The sequence below is a fragment of the Balaenoptera musculus genome, chromosome 5, assembly GCF_009873245.2.
Source record: "Balaenoptera musculus isolate JJ_BM4_2016_0621 chromosome 5, mBalMus1.pri.v3, whole genome shotgun sequence".
Taxonomy (NCBI): Eukaryota; Metazoa; Chordata; class Mammalia; order Artiodactyla; family Balaenopteridae; genus Balaenoptera; species Balaenoptera musculus.
In genome coordinates this window covers 135,974,085-135,998,421 of record NC_045789.1, presented here as the reverse complement: position 1 = coordinate 135,998,421, position 24,337 = coordinate 135,974,085, and the positions used below count along the sequence as shown (strand labels likewise).

The following is a 24,337-nucleotide window of genomic DNA, read 5'->3' as shown; positions in this document are numbered from 1 at the left end:
GGTACTATGCCATCTGACATAACGAACTTGAGCAGCCCTGGATTTTGGTATCTGTGGGGGGGGGGGGGGGGGGATGTCCTGGAACCAACCCACTGCTGATAGGAGGGACAAGTGCATGCTCTTTCCTCAGCCAGTTTCCATAACAGCATGCAGAGATGAACGTTCCCTATGATCAAGGCCTACTGAGAGCCTCCAAAACCATAAGAAACTCGCCCCCCATTTAGCAAAGATAACATTCAAGGAGAAAAATTTCATTTTTAAAGAAACAATATTTCTTAGTCAATAACCTTTTAAGCCTTGTCTTTTCAAGCAAATGAATACTTTTATTAACATGGTAAAATGTTTTTTAAACACACGGTAGGGTTTTGACCTCAAATACTTGTCAGGTCTGCTACTGAAATGAACTTACAGCTAGACAGCTTATGAATCTTGAAGATACCTCGTCCCTGTTCAGTTTAGGGTCCGAAACAGACAGCCCTTGCTTTTCTTCCCCAGACCCTCAAGGGCCCTTGCAAATATCGCTTTCATTTTATGCCCGGAATCCCCTGAAATGCATCAGGATATTACATCGATTACACAGAATACCAAGACCTATCTCGCCTCCTAGTCTAGGTTCCATGTCACATAAAGCTGAGTTAGGTTGTCCGAACAATCTGACCAGACAAGTTACATCAGTGTGCCGCATAAAACTTAAAATTTGAACAAAATACATCTCTCCTCCTTTGGTCTCACAGAGAAATTAAAGTCCCCAAACTCAATACCATCCCGCAGCCCTTCTTTTGATTCATCAGTCCTAGCCAGATCGGCTCCATTCTCATTCCCAGTTGAAGCCTGGTCCCTTCTTCAGCTTCGTTAGCAATCGCTGCATGGAGTCGTCTTCTAGAAATAATGCAGTTCCTTCAACACCTTCAGAGCTGGAGAACTCCAACTGAGTCTCATCTGTTACACACAGACCCAAAGTTCCAGGGAGCTATCAGGTCACACAAGAAAGAGCAAAGCACCTCAAAAATTTAGAAATAACGAAAGCCCAGGAACAAATGTTGACTGCTGCGAGAGCTTACAATCTAGGCCCTAATTCTTGTGAGAGCAGTTTCCAAATCAAAGTTACCTCCCCAAACAAAAACATTTAACAGTCAAAACTCATACTGAGGTCATTAACCACAGACCATAGCAGAAACGTAGTGTGAGAACAGAGTGTAGACAGAGGAAAAAAAGAGAAAACAAAAGGCTCTCTGGTTTCAGCTTCTCCAGGGTGTCAGCCAATCTCCATCAGTTGACCAGAATCCATTGGCTGTAAACCTAAAGTGCAATTGGGACAAACTCATCATTAAGAAGTGAGAAAACCCTCACAAATTCAGCCTCGCAGGACACCACCTCTTCTGGATGCCACCTGACTCCTTCCAATCTTCCAGCAAAATCTGGAATCGTCCAATAATGGCCTTCCCTCTGATAATTCTGTATTTCTACCCTCCTTTGCTCAATGGCCTGTATTGTGATTTTGTTGTTTATTACCCTATAGTTATCCTATTGATCGTGACCTTTGGTTTCAACCAAACACAAGTCAAAACCAATCAACCAACCAACCAATCTGTTCCCCCAAATTACCAGAGATGTAACAAAAATAAATAAACAGTACCTACTAACACCTTCTAAAATGAAAATTGAGCACGCTTTTATTCTCTTCTCCCAACTCCCATCCCCCGTGGATCATTAGTAAATAAATGTCCCCGAAGCTGACCCAAGCGTCGGGCAACGCCTGGGACCTCCGTGCGGCTCCCGCCGGTCCCCGCCTTACCGCCGACCCTCCTTCAGGACGACTCGCTCTTCTCTATCCGCCGGACCAGCTCCACCAGCATCTCTGCCATCTTCGCGATCTCCTTGGCCTTCTCCTCAGCCTTCTCGCACCGTTTGGTCCCTCTGCCCTCGACTCCGTCGTCCGCATTCTGCAGATGGTTGAGCGCGCTCTCCTCCGAGGCCTCCACCTGCGTCTTGATCTGGATGAGCATATTGTCCATCTCCCACAGCTTGCTCCGGTTCCGCAGGTAGGCTCTCCCGTGCTCGCGGGTGAGCGCCGCGATGTCCTCGCGCATCTCGTTGATGACCGGGAGCAGGAACTGCTCGAAGTCCTCCTCGGGCTCCAGCACCTCCACCTCCTCCGGCTCTGCCAGCTCCACGATGTCCAAGGGCCGCATCTTCCCCCGCTATTCCGGAACCGCAGGATGCAAGTCGGCTGCAGAGAGAAAATGGAGACTCGCTATGCTTACCAACACACTTCCAGAATATTCTTTAAAACTTTCACCCCTTTTAAACTTTTCGCCTTACAGAAGCCACGGAAACAAGCGACTTACGAGCAAAGAACCGGAGGACAAAATGGAGTCGCAGCCGTCAACCAGCGCCCTGCGTGTTGCGGCCCCTTTCACGACACGGCCGTGCCTCTTTACGGTCACGCCGCTGGTAGAACTAGGTGCGGGCGCGCGCACGTCAATAGAGGGCGACGCAATCCATTCTACCACGGCCGCGCGCGCACACACACACGCGCGCGCGCACGCTCTCCCTTTTCCTCTCCTCTTTCTCCTCCGTGCTGCGCCCCTACGCCAGCCACGCGCGCGCGGACGCGAATGCACGAACTCCCTTATCCCCCTCCCCCTTCACCCCGTGCTGCTTGCCTCCGCTACCCACGCACGCGCGGACGCGCACGCACGAGCTCCCTTATCCGCCTCCCCCCGTGCTGCTCGCCTCAGCTACCCACGCACGCGCTCCCTTATCCGCCTCCCCTTTCACCCCTGTGGTGCGCCTAACGGCTACCCCACGCGGGTACGCGCGCCCTCTCGTATTGCCCCTCCCTCTTCACCCTCGTGCCGAGCGTGTCCGCTACCCTGGCTTTGGAGGTGAGCCCTTCTGGTGCTCACTCCTCCGAAAGGGTTTCTCTTAAAGGGTTTCCATCTTTTGAAGATGTCAACGCTGTCTTCCTACAGTAAACGGAGACAGTCCTAGTAGTAATGTACTCAAAGTCTGTGACATCCTGGTCTAGCGCGGATAGCCGCATCCTGTTTACTGCCGCGACTGGACCCCTCCCTAATGTCTTACGGGCGTATTTTCTTTTCTCTTTTTTTTTTTTTTTTTACTGGTAAAAGATCATGCTTTATTTTGATTTATGTACTGAATCATATTACTTTTTTTTTTTTTTTCACACACACACACTGTATTTTATTTTTACAAGAGATAGACTGACACCAAGCATTGTACATGGATGACCACAACAAAAGCAACAATGATTACAATTACCAAACATGAAACACACTCATACTATGTCATAATATTGACATTTAGTCCAGTAATCCTCCACTGTAACAGCTCCTTTACTTTGCAGTGAAAATTGATTTGTATATTCTTTGCCTCTGAGTCCTTGCAGGATTTTTTTTTTTTTTTAATTCAGACAGAAAGTCACAAAAATTATACTCATCCTCATCCGTTCACTCAGTCCCATATAATTAATTTTTTTTTTTCATCTTGATCTTTTGTTAGCACTTTTATGAGTTCATCAGTTTTTCATTAGAGTTCTGAAAATGCTTATTCATTCAGTTCAGCAGTACAGTCAGTTACCAGAAACCTGTACTTGTCAGAGTCTTTTCCATGAATTTCTTGAAGATGAAACCCTTTTATAGGAACATATTTGCAAAATCATCAGAGTACACCCAGAACTGTCTGTAAATGACAAAAGACTTAAAAATGACCACGGTTAAAGATTTGATGAAAGTTCATAATAATGCAGTTGACAAGAAAATTAGTTATTTCTGAGATATACATTTTAAAGTAATAACTAGGATTATTACTTATAACATTATACCAGAACATATAAGATTTTTAGAAATTTCATGTAATGTCTGAAACATTTATATTAACATATTTCCATACATATTTCCATACAAATACAAATATAAGATTTTTAGAAATTTCATGTAATGTCTGAAACATTTATATTAACATATTTCCATATATATTTCCATACAAATACAAATATAAGATTTTTAGAAATTCGATGTAATGTCTGAAACATTTATATTAACATATTTCCATACAAATAACCCAATGAAAGTTTAGTATTAGTTGTTTTGTTTGTTTTTTTATACTGCAGGTTCTTATTAGGCATCAGTTTTATACACATCAGTGTATACATGTCAATCCCAATCGCCCAATTCAGCACACCACCATCCCCACCTCACCGCAGTTTTCCCCCCTTGGTGTCCATATGTCCATTCTCTACATCTGTGTCTCAACTTCTGCCCTGCAAACTGGCTCATCTGTACCATTTTTCTAGGTTCCACATACATGCATTAATATACGATATTTGTTTTTCTCTTTCTGACTTACTTCACTCTGTATGACAGTCTCTAGATCCATCCACGTCTCAACAAATGACTCAATTTCGTTCCTTTTTATGGCTGAGTAATATTCCATTGTATATATGTACCACAACTTCTTTATCCATTCGTCTGTTGATGGGCATTTAGGTTGCTTCCATGACCTGGCTATTGTAAATAGTGCTGCAATGAACATTCGGGTGCATGTGTCTTTTTGAATTACGGTTTTCTCTGGGTATATGCCCAGTAGTGGGATTGCTGGGTCATATGGTAATTCTATTTTTAGTTTTTTAAGGAACCTCCATATTGTTCTCCATAGTGGCTGTATCAATTTACATTCCCACCAACAGTGCAAGAGGGTTCCCTTTTCTCCACACCCTCTCCAGCATTTGTTGTTTGTAGATTTTCTTGTAGATTTTTTTAAAAAAATTATTTTATTTTATTTTGGCTGCGTTGGGTTTTCATTACTGCACGCAGGTCTTTCTCTAGTTGCGGCGAGCGGGGGCTACTCTTCATTGCGGTGCGCAGGCTTCTCATTGCGGTGGCTTCTTGTTGCGGAGCACGGGCTCTAGGCACGCGGGCTTCAGTAGTTGTGGCACGTGGGCTCAGTAGTTGTGGCTCGTGGGCTCTAGAGCACAGGCCAGTAGTTGTGGCACACGGGCTTAGTTGCTCCGCGGCATGTGGCATCTTCCCGGACCAGGGATCGAACCCGTGTCCCCTGCACTGGCAGGCAGATTCTTAACTACTGAGCCACCAGGGAAGCCCCTTACAGGCTTATTTTTGTTCCTTTTCGGATAATGGTCAGACGTGTCTGGGTGACTTTTCACCAGACCGAGCCCCCCCCATCCCCAGGGTAGAAGCCCTGGCCTGTTTTATCCTGAGGTTCCACTGGCCTAGTCTTTACGCCTTTTTGTCGGGTCGAACGCTCCTTGAGGGACGTATTCAGCTCTATGTCTCTAAAGCCTGGAGCAGAACTTGGCATATGTTAGTAAATTTGCTTTACCCTTCACTTAACACAAAATTTTAAGGAAAGATAAGTTAATTTCATAGCCTATTGACCCAGTCACAGAAGAGCAATAAAAATGTCAGGACAGCTTGCACAGGTGCATTGGTTTGGCTTCTGTTTTCCAGTCAAAGTGGACACAACTCCCAGTTTTGGATATGGCAGAGTTAAGAATGAAGAGATACAATAATCCTGAAAATGCTTTGTAAATACCAAGCTTAGACATATGTAAAGTGCTTATCTTTTGTTGACTTTCCACGGTTCTTTATATCTTGTCGCTCTTGTAAAAATCCAACTTCAGGGCTTTCTTGATATATCAGAGGCAGCTAGCTCATAAATTCTTTGTGTGAAAGGAAAGAAATGGCTCAAATAATGAGATACCACTACACACTTGTTAAAATGGCCAAAATCCAGACCACTGACAACACCAAAGCTGGTGAGGAGGTGGAGCAAGAGGAACTCTCATTTATTGCTGATGGGAACGCAAAATGGTGCAGTCACTTTGGAAGACAGTGTGGCAGTTTCTCATAATACGAAACGCACTCTTACCATGCCACACGGCAAATGTGCTCTTTGATATTTACTCAAATGTATTGGAAACTTATGTCCACACGAAAACCTGCCTATGGATATTTCTAGCAGCTTTATTCATACTTGCTAAAATTTGGAAGCAATCAAGATATCCTTCAAAAGGTGAATGGAAAAGTAACTGTGGTATATCCAGACGATGGAACATCATTCAGCGCTAAGTAGAAATGAGCTATCAAGCCATGGGAAGACGTGGAGGAACCTTAAATGCATATGACTAAGTGAAAGAAGCCAATCTGAAAAGGCTGCAGACTGTATGATTCCAACTCTGTGACATTCTGGAAAAGACAAATCTATGAAGACGGTGAAAAGATCATTAGTTGCCAGGGATTGGGAGTCTGGAGTAACGAATAGGTGGAGCACAGAGGATTTTTTAGGGCAGTGAAATTTATTCTGTGTGATGCCGTACGATGAATACATGCCATTATGCCTTTGTCCAAACCCACAGAATATACACCACCAAGAGCCAACGCTAATGTAAACTATGGACTTTGCGTGATACTGATGTTATAATTCAGGTTCAGTGGCTGTAATAAGTGTACCACTCTGGTGGGGCATATTGATAGTCGAGGAGACTGTGCATGTGTGGGCAGGGGGTATATGAGAACTTTCTGTACTTCCTGCTCAGTTTTGCTGCAAACCTAAAATGGCTCTAAAAAATAAAGTCTATTTAAAAGGAAAGAAAGTAAATGGCTCTCGCCAGTGGATAAATTGAAAAACAGTGCCTGCTTCCTAGGATGAGATTAGATTGGGCCCCTCTCAGGCAGGTGCTTTTGTGCAGGGCCTGATCTCTGGCATTTCTTCACTTTCTCTTTTATTAATTTCTGTTCTTAATTATCTCCTTCCTTGTACTTTCTTTGGTTGATTCTATGTTCCTTTTTTTTTAAACTTCTTAGGTTATTCTCTTGACTCATTAATACTTTTCTTTTGTTCTAATATAAGAATTTAAGATCTTAAGTTCCCATCAGGTATGGCTTTAGCTGCATCCCACAACTTCTGATATTTATATTTTCGTTATTTGATTCTAAGTATAGCCTATTTCCACTATGATTTTTTGATCCATAGATTATTAGAATTTTTTAAAAAATTTCAACCACATGGCGGCTCTTACGCTTTTCGTTCACTGACTTTTAACTTAATTGCATTCTGCTTAGAAACGGAGTTCTGTTTGTTACTAATTCTTTGAAATTTGTTAAGACTAGCTTTATGGCCTGGTCAATTTTAATAAATTTTGCATGCGTGCTTGAGTAGACAAAGCATTCTCCAATTGTTGCCAGCAGGGTTCTGTACCTATCCACCAACTCCTGTCTCTGTTACTGCAATAGCTTCATGTTCTTGCCCTTGTTCTCCTGCAGTCTAATCTCTACACAGCTTCCGTAGGTGTCCTTTAAGACACAGAGCAGATCATGTCACTCACTGGATTCAGAATCTTACACATTACAGGTGGTGTAAAAACCAAAGTCCTTACAATGGTCTACATGATCTTTGTGATCTGTACACCCACATACCTCTGTGCAGGGTTGGTAATTGCATGACCCTGAGAGTGAGTGCCTAACCTAGGCAACTAGATACCTAACTTGCCTCACCCTGGTCTTGACCCCGCCTTTCTGACGACATCTTCCAATACATCCCCCTCACTTAGGTCCACTCCAGCTGTACCAGCCTCCATAGAGTTTCTGGAACATATTAGGTAGCCTCTCACTTCAAGGCCTTTGCATTTCTGTTTCCTTTGCTTCAAATGCTCTTCTTGCAGATGTCAACATGAAGCTCTGCTCTCGCCTTCTTAAGATCTTTGATCATTTGCTGAATGAATGAAACTCAAACTTGTTCATAGTTTCTATAGCTTTGTTAAATTGTTGTCTGCCTGACCTATCCATTATCTCATTATGTTGATGATTTTGTTAACTTTTCCTTGTAATTCTGTCACTTTTTTGCACAAACATACAACGTACACATGTAGCTATTTTATTCAGTGCATGGGGGTTAGAATCATTATAAACTTTCTTTCACTCAGACTTTCAGGAAGCTGTGTTTGGTTCTTTCTTTCAAGTCTGCCTGGCTGATTTTTTTGTTTTACTAAAGTAATATTTTTCATAGATTCTCATTGCACCTTTTTTTCACATTTAATGTCTCTGAAATTGTGGTGCATCTTTCAGTCGCTGTGATAGAAACTGCTGATTCACACTTTGCTTGTAGTGTATTCTCATTCTTATCATTACTTAAAATAACAGCAAATCTTAAAATTGATGGCTTCTTAGATTTGAAAAAAATCCCATATTATTTCAAATTTTAAATATTATTTTGCTGTTTGCTCAGTTATCTAACTTTCTTATACAGCATCATCCTGTACCTTCCTCTAGAAGGCAATTTTGTCCCCTAGGGTATATTTGGCGATGTCTGGAGACATTTTTGCTGTCACAGCTTGGAGGGGAGGGCAGCTACTGGCATGTAGTAAGTAGAGGCCAGGAATGTTGCTAACATTGCTGGGTTAATTTGGATGGCATTTTGTTCCTTGCTTTTTTTTTTTTTTTTTTCTTTAGTTACCTTTCATTTCTTTAAATATTTCATAAATAGCCACTTTATATTCTGTATCTGATAATTCTAATATCAGTTGTTTTTGTTTCTGTGACTCATTCATGATGCTTTGTTTCCTCGTGTGTGTGTGTGTGTGTGTGTGTGTGTGTGTGTGTGTGTGTAACATTTGGCTGAACTTAATTTGAGGGAATCCTAACAGGCTTGGTTGAGAAATCTTCTCCAGCAGGGATTTATGGTTGTTTCTGTTGGGTTCAAAACTCCAGACCTGGTTGAGAGCAATTCCATTATTACAAATTCACAGAATTATTTTTTCAAATTTAAATATATATTTTTATTAGTTTTTTTCCTCCTGTAACCAGAATACACACACTAGATTCCTTTTGGTACCTTTGCACAGGTTGTAAGATTTTCAGTGGCAGGGTAGGTTCAACCTTTCCAAGACCTAGTCTTCCATCCTTTGTGTTTCTGCTATTGGTAGCTGTGGATTTGACCTTTGCTCACCTATATGGTTTTAGGATTCAGTTCCCTCCCAGCCACCTTCTCTTACATGCTTGCAAGCTCAGCAGTGCATTTAGAGGGAAGTTTGTTGTAATCTCTGCAGCCTCTGGGTGTGGTACTTTAGAATGTCTTCTCCACCGTGTCTGCAGAAGCAGATGGCCTCCCTCCAGCCTCCCTTTCCTGCTCTTGCATCCCATCTCACCTCTCGGCTGAGAAGTCACAAGGGCAGTAAGACTTTCAGGACACTGGGGCTCCACCCGCTACCTGGGCGTTGACAGGGAGGGCACTCAGAGACCCCTAAGCTGTTGGCACTGAGAGTTCCTGGAGACCAGCAGATACAGCCTTACCCCCTTTCAAAGTGGGCAAGGTTGGGCTAAAAATTTAGTGGGGCAGAGGCTCAGGGATCCCTTTCCCCTCCTAAGGCAGAACCTAGCATATTTGACACTCAGAGGGGATAATTTTTTAATACTCCCTCCTCTCTGTGACAAATTATTTAATACTCCCTCCTCTCTATGACAAATTATAATAAATGTGAAATAAAACTATATGTGACGTTGTAGGCATTTCGTATTTCAAAATAGATCCAGATATTGCTTCAATCGCCTCCTCTTTTGCTTAAATTTTTGTTGTTGTTGAGCTCCGTGGGGTCAATGTCCTTAAGGGTCCCCCCACTTCCCATTTCTTAATGAAATTCAGAATAATTATGGACAAGTTGCTGGTTTCACAACAAAAAGTGCTTCAAGTTCCTTCAAGTTCTCAAAGGACAAATGAGCACAACTATTTTTTCAATAGCTTTGATAGCTGCCTACAGTTTGATCTTTGCACTTGTAATTTGTGAATATATATATATATTGGTCTATGCCCATAGTTCCTGACACAGCGCTCCTAAGTTCCTTGGAATTTTCTGGGTGATGCCATAGTCTTTTGTTTTAATGAGGTGACTCTTGGGGGGGGGGGCTCCTGGAGTGGGGCTTGTCACCCATCCAGAAAGACCAAGCCATGATCAGAGGCTTGGACTTTTCAGCCCCACTCCCCCTCTCTGGAGAGGGGAGAGGGGCTGGAAATGGAGTTAATAATCTATCATGCCTATGTGATGAAGCCCCCATAAAAATCCCAACAGTGTGGCGTTTTGAGAGCTTCTGGGGTAGTGAAAACATCTAAGTACTGGGAGGGTAGTGCACCCCAACTCCATGAGGACAGAGGCTCCTGCACTTGGGACCCTTGTTTCTCTTCATCTGGCTGTTCATTCATACCCTTTATAACAAACCAGTAAACTCAAGTAAGTGTTTCCCTGAGTTCTGTGAGCCATCCTACTAAGTTATTTTTTTATTTTTTCATCTTTATCGGAGTATATTTGCTTTACGATGTTGTGTTAGTTTCTGCTGTACAACAAAGTGAATCAGCTATATGTATACATATGTCCCCATATCCCCTCCATCTTGAGCCTCCCTTCCACCCTCCCTATCCCACCCCTCTAGGTTGTCACAAAGCATCGAGTGATCTCCCTGTGCTATGCAGCTGCTTCCCACTAGCCATCCATTTTACATTTCTACCAAGTTGTTGAACCCAAGGAGGGGGTCATAGGAACGCTGATTTATGGTCGGTCAGTCAGAAGTACAGGTGACATCCTGGGACTTTCTTTTTTTCTTTTTTTTAATGGAGTATAGTTGATTTACAATGTTGTGTCATCCCGAACTCTCGATTGGTGTCTGAAGTGGGGTAGTTTTGTGGGACTGCGCCCTTAACTTGTGGGATCTGAGACTCATCCTAGGACGATAGTGTCAGAATGGATTTGAATTACAGGATGCCCAGCTGGTGTTGCAGGGAATTGCTTGATGTGGGGAAAATCCACACATCCAGCGTCAGAAGTGAAGCAAAGTATTGTGAGTGTGCATGGTAGTGCAAGAGGAAAGGAGAAACACAGGGGTGAGTTTTTCTTTATAGTTTAGTCTGATATAATAATATTCTGTATAACAAAGCGTCCAGGAATTAGTAAATGAATTTTAATAAAACTGAAAACTCTGCAAAAGCTGCAATTTAGGCAACTAGCAAATTATACCACTGATGTAACATTTTATTTTCTTGATCAGTTCTTTATTTAAAAAATTTTTTTTATTGGAGTATAGTTGCTTTACAATGTTGTGTTAGTTTCTGCTGTACAATGAAATGAATCAGCTCTATGTATACATATAGGTTGTCAGAAATGGATGGGATGGTAAGGACGTTAACAGCGTCCACAGTGGGAGAAAGAGGAAGACGAGCAGGTGATAAGGCCATCCGGGTGGTGGCCAGGTATAATAATTACTTTGTTATCTCAATAAAAAAATATAGGCTTATTCACGATTAGTAGGGCAAAAAACCCAGGAGCTAACTACTAACAAAACTGAAAAGACTAATAGAACTTTCAAAGTAGTGAGGGGAAAAAAGAGAATAAAATAGAAGTCTGACCAATTGAAAGAAAAGGAAAAATGAGCAGTAAAATATTATAAATAGAAGAGAGAAGAAAAAAAGTGCAATCAGCGAGCATGCTGACTTTCCTTAAAAGATAGAATTTGGCATTTGGAGTCAAACTTAAAATCCAGGTATGTGTTATTTACAAGAGACACACCAATGATAAAATGACAATGAAAGTATAAAAATGAAGGAATAAAGTAGAATTTAAGGTCAAAAGCGTGAAACAGAAAAAAGAAGGACATTGTGCACTGATAACAGGTACAATTTACAGGAACTTTCCTGGTGGTCCAGTGGTTAGGAATCTGCGTTTCCACTGCAGGGGCCGCGGGTTCGATCCCTGGTTGGGGAACTAAGATCCCATGTGCCGTTCAGCTCCCCCGCCCCAAAAAAATATGATTTACAAAGAAGAAGTTATATATTTCAGTTATCTATTGCTGTGTTCCAAACATCCCAAAATGTAATGGCTTAGAACCCTGAGGGTCACTTGTCACAATTCTGGGGTTCAGGAATCTGAGCAGAGCTCATTGGTTACTTCTTTTGTTTCATGTCTCATTGCCTGGAGCCACCCACTCAGCTGCATTGTGGTGCCGGCAGGAGGGGCTGGAAGGCCCCCAAAGGTCTCACTCGTTCCTCTGATTATGCGGTGAGGTTTCAGATGCTGCCTTTGGATGTCACAGAAGCTGGGAAATGTCTCTGGCTGTGGAGCTGCTTCTCAGCTGAAACTAGTTTATACCATGGAGGGGAAGAATGGATTTCGGTAGGGAGCTAACCATCTCTGCCACAACCAAAGCATCCCCGTCTTGTTTAAGCCAGTTTGTGTTAGGCCTGTTCAGTCTGGGTTAAGTAAGAAGACCTGTTAGAGGTAAGGTGTGGATTTGCACCTGTTTTGTTTTTTTTTTCACTATGACATTTATATTTTTCACATATTTGTACTTTTTAACATTTTAAATATTTTCTGACAATAACATTATATGTATATATGTATTATATGTAATGCATGATATATATTTATATAGGGAATATATTATATTACATACATTATATATAATATATATTATATTACATTTTATATGTATATATATTTGTATATTTACAATAATATATAACCATCAACCAGATCAGGAAATGAAATCGTGCCAACAGTCCCAGAAATTCTGGGGTGTCTCTTCTTAAAAACAGCCCTCCCACTCCCCACTACACGTAACCCCTCTTGTGACTTTTGGTTAGCTATTTCTTTGTTTTTCTTTATCGTTTTATCAGCTATAAATGCAGTCATAAATAATATGGTATAGTTCCCCTTCCCCATTTTTGAACTTTATATGAGTAGAATCATAATTATTTCTTTGTATCTTGCTTCTTTTACTCAGTGTTTTATATATATGTGAGACTCACCTGTGTTGATGTGGGTAGATATAGCTCACTCATTCTGAGTGTTCTCTGGCAGTGGTTCTCAAATTGGAGCGTGCAACAGAATAACTTGCAAAACTTGTTAAAACACATATTGCTGTGCCCAACCCTAGAGTTTTGGATTTATTAGGTCTGGGGCAGGGTCCGATGATTTGTATTTATCACAGCTTCCCAGGTGATGCTGGCACTATTGGTTTTGGGGTCACACTTTGAGACCTACTGCACACTCTACTCATGCTGCTGTTGATGGATCTTTGGGTTAGTCACAGTTTACAGCTGTCATGAACAGTGCCACAACTTGCTCAAGAACAAGTACCATAATCTGTTGTCCCATCTGCTCCTGAAAAAACAGGTCTTGGGCACCTCTTGGAAATTTTCACTGGGCTCTCCCCAATCATTTGGGTGCCTGGAAATCTCTCTACACATATAGAGACACAAACTACGCTTATAGTCAGTTGAACTGTGTCTCCCCAAAGATATGCTGAAGTTCTAATCCCCTGTGCCTGTGAACAGCACCTTATCTAGGAATAGGATCTTTGCAGAAGTGATCACGTTAAGATGAGGTCCTGCTGGCATAGGATGGGGCCCTAATCCCATATGACTGGTAACCTTAAAAGAAGAGAAGAGATACAGAGACAAGATGGCTATGTGAAGACAGGGGCAGAATTGGGAGTGATGCACTTACAAGTCAAGGGACACCAAGAATTGCTGGGAGTCACCAGAAACTGGAATTGGTGAGAAACAACCTCCCCCATGAGCCTCAGAGGGAATCTGGTCCTGCTGACACCTTGATGTCAGACTTCTGGCCTCCAGAACTGTGATAGAATAAATTTCTGGGTTCTTTTAAACCACCTGGTTTATAGTACTTCGTTATGGTAGCCCTAAGAAAACTAACATAAGGGTGCCCTTGAAACGGAGCAGGACCCTTTGGTCCTTGCCCACCATGTTCTCCGCTTGCCTTTTGCCTCTGGAAAAACTTTAGCCAAATAATAAGTTTAATCAGAAAAGTGAGAAAATGCAGGACCAAAGAAAAACAGTCCAACAAGATTAAATAATAGTAGTTTAGTCATTAAGCATAGCCAAGGACCTTTAGTTCCTTCTTAAGGCCCATAGATAATATTCTGAGCCACATCCTGTGAGCTGTCTTATAGATACTGAAACCCCCATCAGGTGGAAGAATTTAACTACATGATGACCCGGCTGTAGCCGTGGCATAAGCTGCTGCAATTCTGAGAACTGGCCTCAAGGAAATGGGAACAAACTGACCCTGGAACTGAAGATTAACTGTATTTAAAACAATCAAGATGACGCTGGTCAGATCACTGATGACCAATTTCAAGATGACTGTCAGAGCTGACTGTGCAGTTTCTGCATATAACCCCCTCCCTCCGTCTATAAAAGCTCTTGCCCCCTGATTGCCCTCCCCAGGTTCCTGGCTGGATGAGCACACTCAGGAGTTGGCAGGCACTTGGACCTTCCCCAGCATCGAGTCCCCTCCTCCCAGAGGTGCTCGTGTGGAGCCCTGCGCGGCCCCGGGACAAAGTCAGTCAGGTTATCCACCGCCTTTTCCCAAAGAAGCGGCGACCCAGCCTCTAAAGCAGAGAAGGGAAGCAGGTGAAACATTCTGGCCGTTGAAAGAAAAGGACAGTCGGCTGACCCCAGGGCTGGGGATTCTTCTGCAAGAGCTTCCCTGTGCTGGTGGAAGGAGAAAGCGTGGAGGGCAAGGCTCTGTGTGCTGCTACCATCCCCCCTTCTGCCTTTACATCTGCTCGTGGGGCCACTGGCAGCTTGTTAGCAAGAGGTGGCAAGGAGGAAGAAATAAAGCCAGTGTGCTGACAAAGGCTGGTGGGAAGACGAAGGGGACCAGGTACCTGATGACAGCGGAGTGGGAGCCAGTGCGGAAAGAGACCACCCCAGCCCAGCCTCCGTGGTGGTAAGAGCTGTGAAAGGGGGGCATCGGGAAGGCACCACAGGGAAGCCTCCGGATGGGTTATTGGGATTCTCCCGGATTCCACTGAGGACACAGGTATCAATGAACCCAGAGCAACAACAGAGAGATTTACAGAAATTCTCTTTGAGCAGGAGATGAGTAGAGAGCTCAGAGCCCCACAGAGAACGCAAACTGGGGAGAAAGGCGGCGTCTCCGCGTACCATCTGGGGAAGGGACCTGGGCGGGCTGGGTAGCAGCAGCCTCAACTGTTAGTGGGGGTCAGAGGGCGATGTTGGGGCCAGGAGGGGAAGAAAGACAGAGGTCGGGGTCTGGGGGCTCTGACACCCATCACCCCCCAGGTGCTGGCGCCCGTGTGCACATCATCACCCCAGAGCCTCTCAGCATCCCTGTGGACAGACTCTCACCTTCCCATTTACAGGTGAGGAGACTGAGGCCCAGAGCACAGGGGGCCCAGGACGCCAAACAGAGGTGCCCAGACTGGCCCCCTGGACTGCGTGACCCAATCACCCTCTAGGAAGTCTGTGGGAGACTCTGCTTTGTTTTCTGATCACCCAGATAACATCTGAGTTGAGTAAAAAGATTTACCAAAGAATAAATGTGAAACAAACAGAATACATATGCGTTGTAATAATGGAAAAATCCAGAAGACCATGATGAGGGAGGGCGAGGGACCGCCTTGGTCCTCCGTGAGTCCACCCTGACGCTTTCTTTGCCAAGGTGGCGTCTGACTTGGGACTGTCACACTTGGGATACCGCCCTCATGTGCATCTGCCGGGGGGGCCTGATTCAGTGAGCTAGGAGCGGGACATGGCGTGGGGGGCAGGGTACCTGCAGGTTCACCGTCACAGGCTCAACACCGTCACAGGCTGAGACCCCCTCCTCATACAGGTGGTGGAGCAGGACACGGCGGGGTCTGCCTTGGCCTCGTCCTGATGGCCTTAGGGACAGAAGGAAGGTGGCAGTGAGGACCCCTGTCTGTGCCTGGTACTCTACACACTCACCTCCACTTCACACCTTCAACCTCCCTCGGAGGCAGCTAGCACAGCCCGCACTTCACAGATAAGCAAAACAAGGCGCAGAGAGGGACAGGCTCTTGCCCAAGGCCACACAGCTGGTGTGCAACAGAGGAGGAGGGAGAATTCCAACCCAGGTCCAGCCAACGTCTCCCACCACCCACACAGGGGCCCATGCCGATGCCTGGAAGGTGTTTGTCCTCATTCACTGTTGTGGTCGTCCTTGGGCCTGTCCTGCAAACTTCCAGGTCTCTGGAATGTTCCTTCTGCTTCAGCCCCTGTGAAGGGTGGTGTGGCCCCGTAACCCTGAGGCCGAGGCACAGTGAGGACGGTGATGTGTCACGTCCCACAGAAGCTTTTTCCTGCCCCTGAGACCGAGTCAAAAATTAAATACATGAATAAAATTAAAACAAAAAAGACAGTGAGATCAGGGGCTCTTTTTTAAAAATTTATTTATTTTTAATTTATTTATTATTTTTGGCTGCGTTGGGTCTTCGTTGCTGTGCATGGGCTTTCTCTAGTTGCGGCAAGCGGGGGCTACTCTTTGTTGTGGTGCGGGCTCTAGAGCACAGGCTCAGTAGTTGTGGCGCATGGGCTCAGTAGTTGTGGCTCGCGGGCTCTAGAGCGCAGGCTCAGTAGTTGTGGCTCACGGGCCTAGTTGCTCCGCGGCATGTGGGATCTTCCCAGACCAGGGCTGGAACCCGTGTCTCCTGCATTGGCAGGCAGATTCTCAACCACTGTGCCACCAGGGAAGCCCTTCTCCGCATCTTTGATCCCTTCTTCCTCCATCTGCCACGGTAGAGCTGGTGTCTCTTCTTCACTCAGTGTGGACCAACACTGTCCAACTTCAGAGCACCTCTGCAGCCTGTTAGTCTGTCTCCTGCTGTTAAATCCTTCATGACAGTAATTTAGTCTACTTCGGCTGCCCTAGCAGGGTACCAGAGAGGGGGCTTAAAGAGCAGATATGTATTTTCTCATAGTTCTGGAGGCTGCAAGGCCCCCAGGGAGGGTCTAGGGGTTGGGCAGCTTCTGTGACAGACTCAGAGGCTCACTATCCTTCACTAGGGGGGCGGCATTTCCCTTCGTGGGCAGTTTACAGCACAGGAGCAGTTCTTTCTAGAACAGGCTCTGCCATGCCCAGCCTAAGAGGCTACTTGTGGTTCTAAGATCCGTGCCCTTAGTTACTGGCAGCAAAATGTTGTCAAGCAAAAGGCCTGATGCCACATGTGTTTTGGCCGCTCCAGTGAGATGCACCTTGACCTCCGCATTGAACCCAAACACTGTGCGAAGAACCCAGGGTGCTGGCAGCTCCACTGTAGCAATGCCAACTTGTCCTAGTGTCAATCGCGGGCACCCGGCCTGTGACCTCTTCTTGATCCGGCCGTATCTGCACGAGAGCTTGAAGCGTGACTCGTTCTGGGTGTTCTAGAGAAAGAAGGGCCCGACCCTACTTTGTGGTGCGCGGGAATTTGTAAGATGGACCTACCACCACCATTTCCACTTATTCTTCGTAACATCAGCGTTCTCTGCCCTCTAGGGCAAGTGGACTGTCCTGGTGGCTCAGGCTTGCCTTGATGGGAAGACTGCCTGGGGCTTCACCCCGTGCCAAGCACCTCCCCACGGCAGCATGGACCCCGCTATCCTCTTGCTTCCAAGCTTCCATAGCTCACAGTGTCTGCCCTCCGGAAGCCTGACCCTCAGCCTGCATCTCAGACCCTTCAGGACTTGTCCCACCTGCCTTTCTGGCCTCACCTCCCATGCCCTCCTCTGCTGGATTCCATCCAGAAGCTGCTGGAAGGCCCACTGCCCACCATCCTCACGACCCTTTTCCTCTGCTGTGTCCTGCCCATGTATCTCCTCCACCTGGAATTAGCCACTTCCTACAAGCACCACCACTGCATGGCCACATCCTCCCTGCAGGTCGAGCCCTTTCCCACCTCAGGCCCTTTGCACGTGCTGTTCCCTCTACTGGGAAGAATCGTCCTCCACTTTCTGTCTGGCAGGCTGCTACTCCCCCCTTGTGTCTTCCCCCATCTGAGAGCTCTTCCGTGGAACACCCCACGCCCTCCTCCATAGCATTTACTGATGAATACAATTCGACACCTTCCTCACCCACTAGATGGGCTTCATGAGACTCCATGTTGTTCTCTGCTGTATCAGCACCTGGGACAAAGCAGGAGCTCTTGATCTTTTGTGTGGAAAGAACACATGAATGTCACTGTTAGGGACACGCCTGTCCCCTTCTACCCTGGACGACGTGGGTGATACTCATGGTGATACAAAGCTCAGCTCAGCAACTCATCCCAACCCTACCTCTACCTGCCATGTGAGCACGCCACTTAACCCTGGAGCAGGGCAATGCACAACTCCTGGCGGCCTGACCCAGAGCCCCGGGCTCCTGAGCTGTACAGTGGGGATGCGTAGGTCTGTCCACAAGGTGGTTTGGATACCAGGCTGCTGGGGCGTAAAGTGGCCGCCTGTGCCTGACCACAGACAGCACTCTGCTCATACACAGGAGGTCCACCCCACCCCGGGCTGCAAGGCTGCCTTTGGGCTGTTTTCATGTTTTTACCAGGAAATAACCACTGAACCCTGAGTCTGTGCCAGGCTCTGTGCTGGGAGGAGAGGGCACAGGAGATGTGCTGCCCCCAGGACGCCCTTGTGGGGGAGACAGGCCTTGGCCACGGTGGGCTCTGCTCACAGGAGAAGCTGCCTTGGTGGTTTGTCGGGTGCCTGGAGCATCCTGGAGGCCTTCCTGGAAGAGGCGTGGAGGGGGTCAGGGTGCTGGGGAGATGGCTGGCAGCCACTAGTCCCGGGCCATGGTGTGGAAGGAGAGCCAAGGCGAGGCCGGGAGCTTGCAGGCTCTTTCTGTCTCTGTGCTCCCCCTTCCTCTCCTTTCAAAGCTCAAGCTGGCCCCTCTCCCTGGCCATCTCCCCTCGCCTGCCTTCCTGGGGCTGCGGGGAGAAGCAGGCAGGGTATTCGCGTCCTCCCACCCCTGCACTTTAGGAACATTAGCGTCCCAAGAGGGCATTTTTTTGCCCATATTGGGCAAAAACACCAGGGGCCAGTTCACCACCAGTCCCTCAGGGTCATCCTGGGGGCACCTCTATTCTCCCTGCTTGGATCTGGCTTCCAGGGCCCTGCCCCGCCCGACAGGGCATCCCTGGGGAGCAAGGAAGAGCAGTCATCCTTACCCCCAGCAGAGTCGGGGTTAGAGGATGAGGAGACAGAAAAGGGTCTCAGGGCAGAGTCGAACCGTCCAGAGCTTGAGACCCTTCCTCCCTCTCGGCCTCAGTTTCTCCCGCGTAAAATGGGCTTCATAAAAAGAAGGCGAGCCCAGTGCGGCAGCCGGGCACAGAGGAGGTGGCTGCCCGGTGCCCACGCCCTGCGTCCCGAGAGCCTTCTGCCCGCTCTGAGCCCGCACCGCACCCCAGTCGAGCAGGGGGGTAGAGGCTGGGAGAGGGGGAAGGAGGAGGGAGAGGCAGAACAGAAGAGCAGGTGCCAGGCCTGGGCCCCCAGCCTCCAGGGACATCAGAAGGGGTCACAGCCCCCAGGAGCCCCATGGCCAGCACCTGGTTAGCCGTCATCCTGGCCGAGGGCCCTACATGCAGGCCTGGGCCCCTGAAGTTTCACCAGGTCCCTGGGCCCCAGCCATCCCTGCCCCCTCTTGTCCAGGCAGCAGTGAAGCCTCCTGAAGCCCATGTGCAAGCAGTGGGGCCTCCAACCTCTATTACCCAAACTCATCACGGGGCTTGAGGGACCCGGGCTCTGCTGCCCCTGGTGTCACCCTGCTGGCCCCCTCCACAACCCTCCAGCCTTCCAGGCTGCCTGGTCTACTCCCGTACCAGAGGGCGTGGAGAGCCCAGCTCTGGGCCAGGTGTGGGCACAGGGCAGGGCCGCCTCCACTGGGTTCAGAAATACCCAGGTGGCTCCAGAGCCCCTGGTCTCCCGTCAGGATGGGACCACAGAACAGGCGTGGGTCCCGCCGGCCGTGCAAACCTGGGCACAGCTTCCACCAGTCTGAGCCGCAGGGTCGCATCCCGAGAGCGGGCCGGGAAGCCCAGCTCTCTGCACGACCGAACGGGCTGCCTAACGAGTTGAGTGAGCACGGGTGGGTTCCGCACCCAGCTTGTCTCCAGGGCTCCTGCAGAAGCCAGCCCTGGGGGGGCAGGGCTCACCCCACTGCTGCGCCTGTTGGGAGAAGGTTTGCTGGTCAGTGACGGCCCCGTGGCAGGGCCAGGCCCAGAGGGGCCAGATGAGTGTCCAGGGCACGTGTGCTCCCAGAGGCCAGGAGGGCCATAATCACAGGCGCTGGCCTCTCTGCTCAGGTTCCCCGGGGCCAGAAGCCTCTGGGTGGCCAGAGCCACTGATGGGTGTCTTTCCAGCCAGAACGAGAGCAACAGGTGACCAGACCTGCCCCCTGGCCCGAGTCCTGGCTTCACCCTGACTGGCCCCGTGGCCGTAAGCAAGCCACTCGCGGCCCCAGTTTTTCTCTGTATGATGGGGTAGTGTCACCTGGCTGGCAGGTGGGTCAGAGATGGATGGAGACGCCTGCCAGGCACATGTTAGGTGCTCAGCCTTTGTTTCTGCTTCCCCTTCCTTCCTCTCTTCCAGGGGTCCAATGAGGTGGGCGACCAAAGTACCGGGGGCGCTTGGACACGGCCCAGCAGGGGGGGTGGCCTCTGTCACTGTAACAAACACACCTGGCGCTGTGTGCTCCCACCCATTAGGTCCTCACCACAGCCGGCCAGTAAACACCATCACCTCCCCATTTTCAGATAAGGGTATTGAGGCTCAGAGAACTTAAGTAGCTGCCCGAGGCCACATAGCTGTCGGTGGCAGAGCTTGGGAGTCTGTGTCCTTCGCAGGTAGCCTCTCGTTCTCCTGGGTTTGCTCTGTCCCAGGCAGACTGTTCTGCACGGCCGGCAAGCAGAGGCGAGAGGCTGGTGCAGGGCACGGGTTCCCTGTAGGCTTCAGGCTGGTTCTCGGAGCCCAGGTCAGCCCGGCCGCCTCTGCTTCCACATGGTCCCCTCCAGCCTCATGGTCTCCACAGGCCCCTGCTCTATCCCGTCTCCTGCTCACACTGCAATCCCTCCCGGTCCCTGAACGCATCTGTCTGTCTCTCACCTCCCTGCCCTGGCCTGAGGGCTTCTGCCCACCTGCGACCCCGTTCTCCCCTTCTCTGTCTCAAGAGTCCTCACCTCTAGAAATCCTCCTGACCCTCCCCTTGAGGGCCGGGAGTGCATCCATCACGTATGCAGGACTGGACGAGGCTTGCAGGTGTGACTGTGCCTTCTCAGTATGGAACTGTTGACTGAATATGGACAAGTGAGTGCGGAGTGAGTGAATGAATGAGTGACATGTAGTCATTCTCTTCCTTCCATAAATGGGACGGAAACCTGTAGAACCTTTCCCACCACTCTCTGAGGCCCCCCAGGGCCTCTGCGGGCAGGTAGTGTTGCAGGAAGGGGGACCCCTTCCAGGGCCCAAGAGTGGGCTCTTGTCTAACCCTCAGAAATGAATTGTCCAAGGAGACACACGTGCTAACAAAGCAAGAGACTTTATTGGGAAGGGGCGCCCGGGTGGAGAGCCGGAGGGTGAGGGAACCCAGGAGGAATGTTCTGTCATGTGGCTCGCAGTCTCAGCTTTTATGGTGATGGAATTAGTTTCCGGGTTGTCTCTGGCCAATCGCTCTGACTCAGGGTTCTTCCTGGTGGTGCACGCATCACTCAGCCAGGATGGATTCCAGCGAGGAGGATTCTGGGAGGTTGGTAGGACATATGGACTGGCATCTCCCCTCTCCTTTTGACCTTTCCCGAATTCTTCCGGTTGATGGTAGCTTGTTAGTTCCGCATTCTTTACCAGGACGTCCTGTTTAAGATAACTCATGCAAGTGGTTACTATCGGGCCTGGCCAGGGTGGGCGGTGTGTCAGTGGTTCCCGTAACAATTCCGCGATCTGGGCACCTGTGGTGGTCTTATATGCCACTGGCAGTACCCGAGACATGTAAGAGGGGGCTGAAACAACCCCGGGGCAAAGACTAGAGGAGTTAAACTCTCAAGCAGCACATTGGCCCACCACACGATCGTAACTAGCAATTTTATTTCAACAAACCGACCTCAGAATGGGAAATAGAGGTTTCAAAACAAAAGAAAAAGGAACAACAGGTTGACAGCCTCCAACTAATACCCCAGCCAGGTTTATGTATTATACGTACAAAACTTAAAAGTACTTACTTGGGAATTAAAGGAAATCTCGCCCTAAAAATGAGGGGGCTCTTTTATTGCATACGCAGTTAAGCTAAATTAAGTTTAAAAAGGCAGCTTGATAAAAATGTCTTTTCAGAGTTTTGACTTTAGACAAGGTCTTCTGGGGAGGAACTTGCATTTTCCTGTGTCTATGAGATGTAAATGTTCTCCCTGATCTTCCTAGGACGTTCTGTGTATGTGAGTGTGTGTGTATTTGTTTGGAAAACTAGACCTCTGCCATGCTTTGTAAACTCTCTGGATTTTACTTAGGTGACATCCTACCCCACTCTCTAATGGGGAAGCCTCTTGCGTCTTATTGGTTTGAATCACTATTAATATATTTTATTTATGGCCAAATGAGGGATCCTTTTAAAATGGAGAAATGAATTGGTGAATCTAGAGTGCTCTCATTATAAACAGCTATTTTATTGGTGCTGCTGACTTTAAATAATGTACAATGTGAGACTTGAGACTTAAGTTTTATTTGGGGCAAAATGAGGACTATAGCCCGGGAGACAGCATTTTAGATAGCTCTGTGAAACTGCTCCAAACAGGTAGGGGGGAAGGTCAGTATATATGTGATTTTGGTGAAGGGGGAATACATGCAATCAAGCACATATTTTTTTGCAGAAGGTCTCATGAGGGTTACTGCTAGTCACGAGAAGTGGACGTCACCATGAAGGAATTTAATACTTTTCTAGATATGAGGAGATGTAAGAATCGGGCTCATAAAATCAGCTCCTGAAAATATCTAACTATCTGAAGACCTGTTCTGCCAGTTTTTCCCAGGGCACAGAGGGCCTCATTCCTGACCTCCACCCTGAATTCCTTTCAGGGGGTGTTGAAGGTCAGAAGCTGCCGTGGCACCTGATTTAATCTTTGTAGAGGTAGACGGCAAGTGCCAATTTGTAGCTGACGGTACCTATAAAAACAAAAATCAAATTAAAGGTGGAAAAAAGGAATATACCTAATGATTAACCTAAGAACTTCTCTAGTTTAAAACAAGTAAGAAAAACTGGTTTGGGAAGCTTCATTTGTGTTCTTTGCTTCCTCTCAATGGGTTTTACAGATGCTAATAAAAGCATTAGAATAATTAATGTTAACAGAAAAAAATCCTGTAAGGAAAGATACTATTTCCAACAAGGTAGAAATTGTAAAGGGAATTATCCCAAATGAATAAAGAAATCCTTAGATGGTTATCTAAAATGGGATAAATAAAATGGACATTTATGTGATTAAAACACAAGGTTTTGATATTACTACACTGCTTAAGGTTAAATTGAGGCAGGAGGTAGATGGGCCCCTCCCCAGGGTAAAGCAACTGGAGATTCGGTCCCTGTGGACCGATATGCCAGGACGAGAATGGCAGGACAATTGACAAAGGAGGCTGGGCCCTGCCCAGATAGAAAATGAGAGACCACATATTTCTCATTCTCGAAGTCAGGAGACCTCCCCGACTACACATGCGCAGAAAAGCTCCTTGGAGGTCAAAAGGGAGGGGGGGCCACCCCATAGTAAGTGACGTCAACCTACCCATAGGCCTTTTCGCTAAGAATCCATCCTGGCTAAGAGATGTGCACACAGGGGAGGACCCTGAGATAAACCAAATACGGATTCTGAACCAGGCAAAGCAAGATGACTGTCGAAAGGAAACCCAGTAAAAATGCCCCATAAAAGTGATTCAAACTGCCACGAGGGCGCAACTCTCTGGGCCTGCCCGTGTGTCTGGCCACACTTACGGTACTCTTTTCTCTCCCAATAAACACTTTACTTGTTGAGCTACTTTCCGTCTTTGTGGGAATGCTTTTCTGCAAAGCCATAGGGCCAGGGCCTTGTCACTGACTACGGGTCCAGTAGTTAGGATTCGGTGCTCTCACTGCCGTGACCCGACCTCAATCTCTGGCCGGGAACCGAAACCCTGCTTCAAGCCGCTGCAGGTTGAGGCCACCAGAGATCAAAATGGGCCAAAAGGGTCCCCCTACAGGTCCCCAACATTAAAAGCCAAACAAGTCGTTCTATTTACCAAAGTTTTAAAATATATATATTTAAGGAGCTAGAAAAAAACGTACACTGAGATACCTGACCGGCAATTATTTGGAGCAACAGTTAGGCCAAAGGGCCTGCGTTCCTTGTCTCATCCCCACTCTGGGGATCCCAGAGCCTTTTATATAAAAATAAATAAAATGGACAGGGAATAAAAAGAAAGAAAAACTTCTAAAACTCCTCCTGTAGGATCAAAGTTTGTTGACTGGATCCTAATGAAACCTAAAGTTAAAGGT

General features: G+C 47.2%; 1 protein-coding gene across 1 annotated transcript; it reads right to left on the bottom strand.

Moving 5' to 3' along the window:
- Positions 1-297: 297 nt before the first annotated feature.
- On the bottom strand, positions 298-2,486 carry LOC118896003 (MORF4 family-associated protein 1). The gene is made up of 3 exons (XM_036853643.1): positions 2,349-2,486; positions 1,796-2,230; positions 298-1,299 (listed from the first exon to the last, which is right to left on the bottom strand). The coding sequence occupies exon 2, from the start codon at positions 2,190-2,192 to the stop codon at positions 1,809-1,811; it is 384 nt and encodes a 127-aa protein (XP_036709538.1). The 5' UTR covers positions 2,193-2,230; positions 2,349-2,486; the 3' UTR covers positions 298-1,299; positions 1,796-1,808.
- Positions 2,487-24,337: the final 21,851 nt, after the last annotated feature.

Excerpts from the sequence above, each read along its gene's own strand:
- LOC118896003 (XM_036853643.1), bottom strand. The coding sequence starts at position 2,192 with ATGCGGCCCTTGGACATCGTGGAGCTGGCAGAGCCGGAGGAGGTGGAG.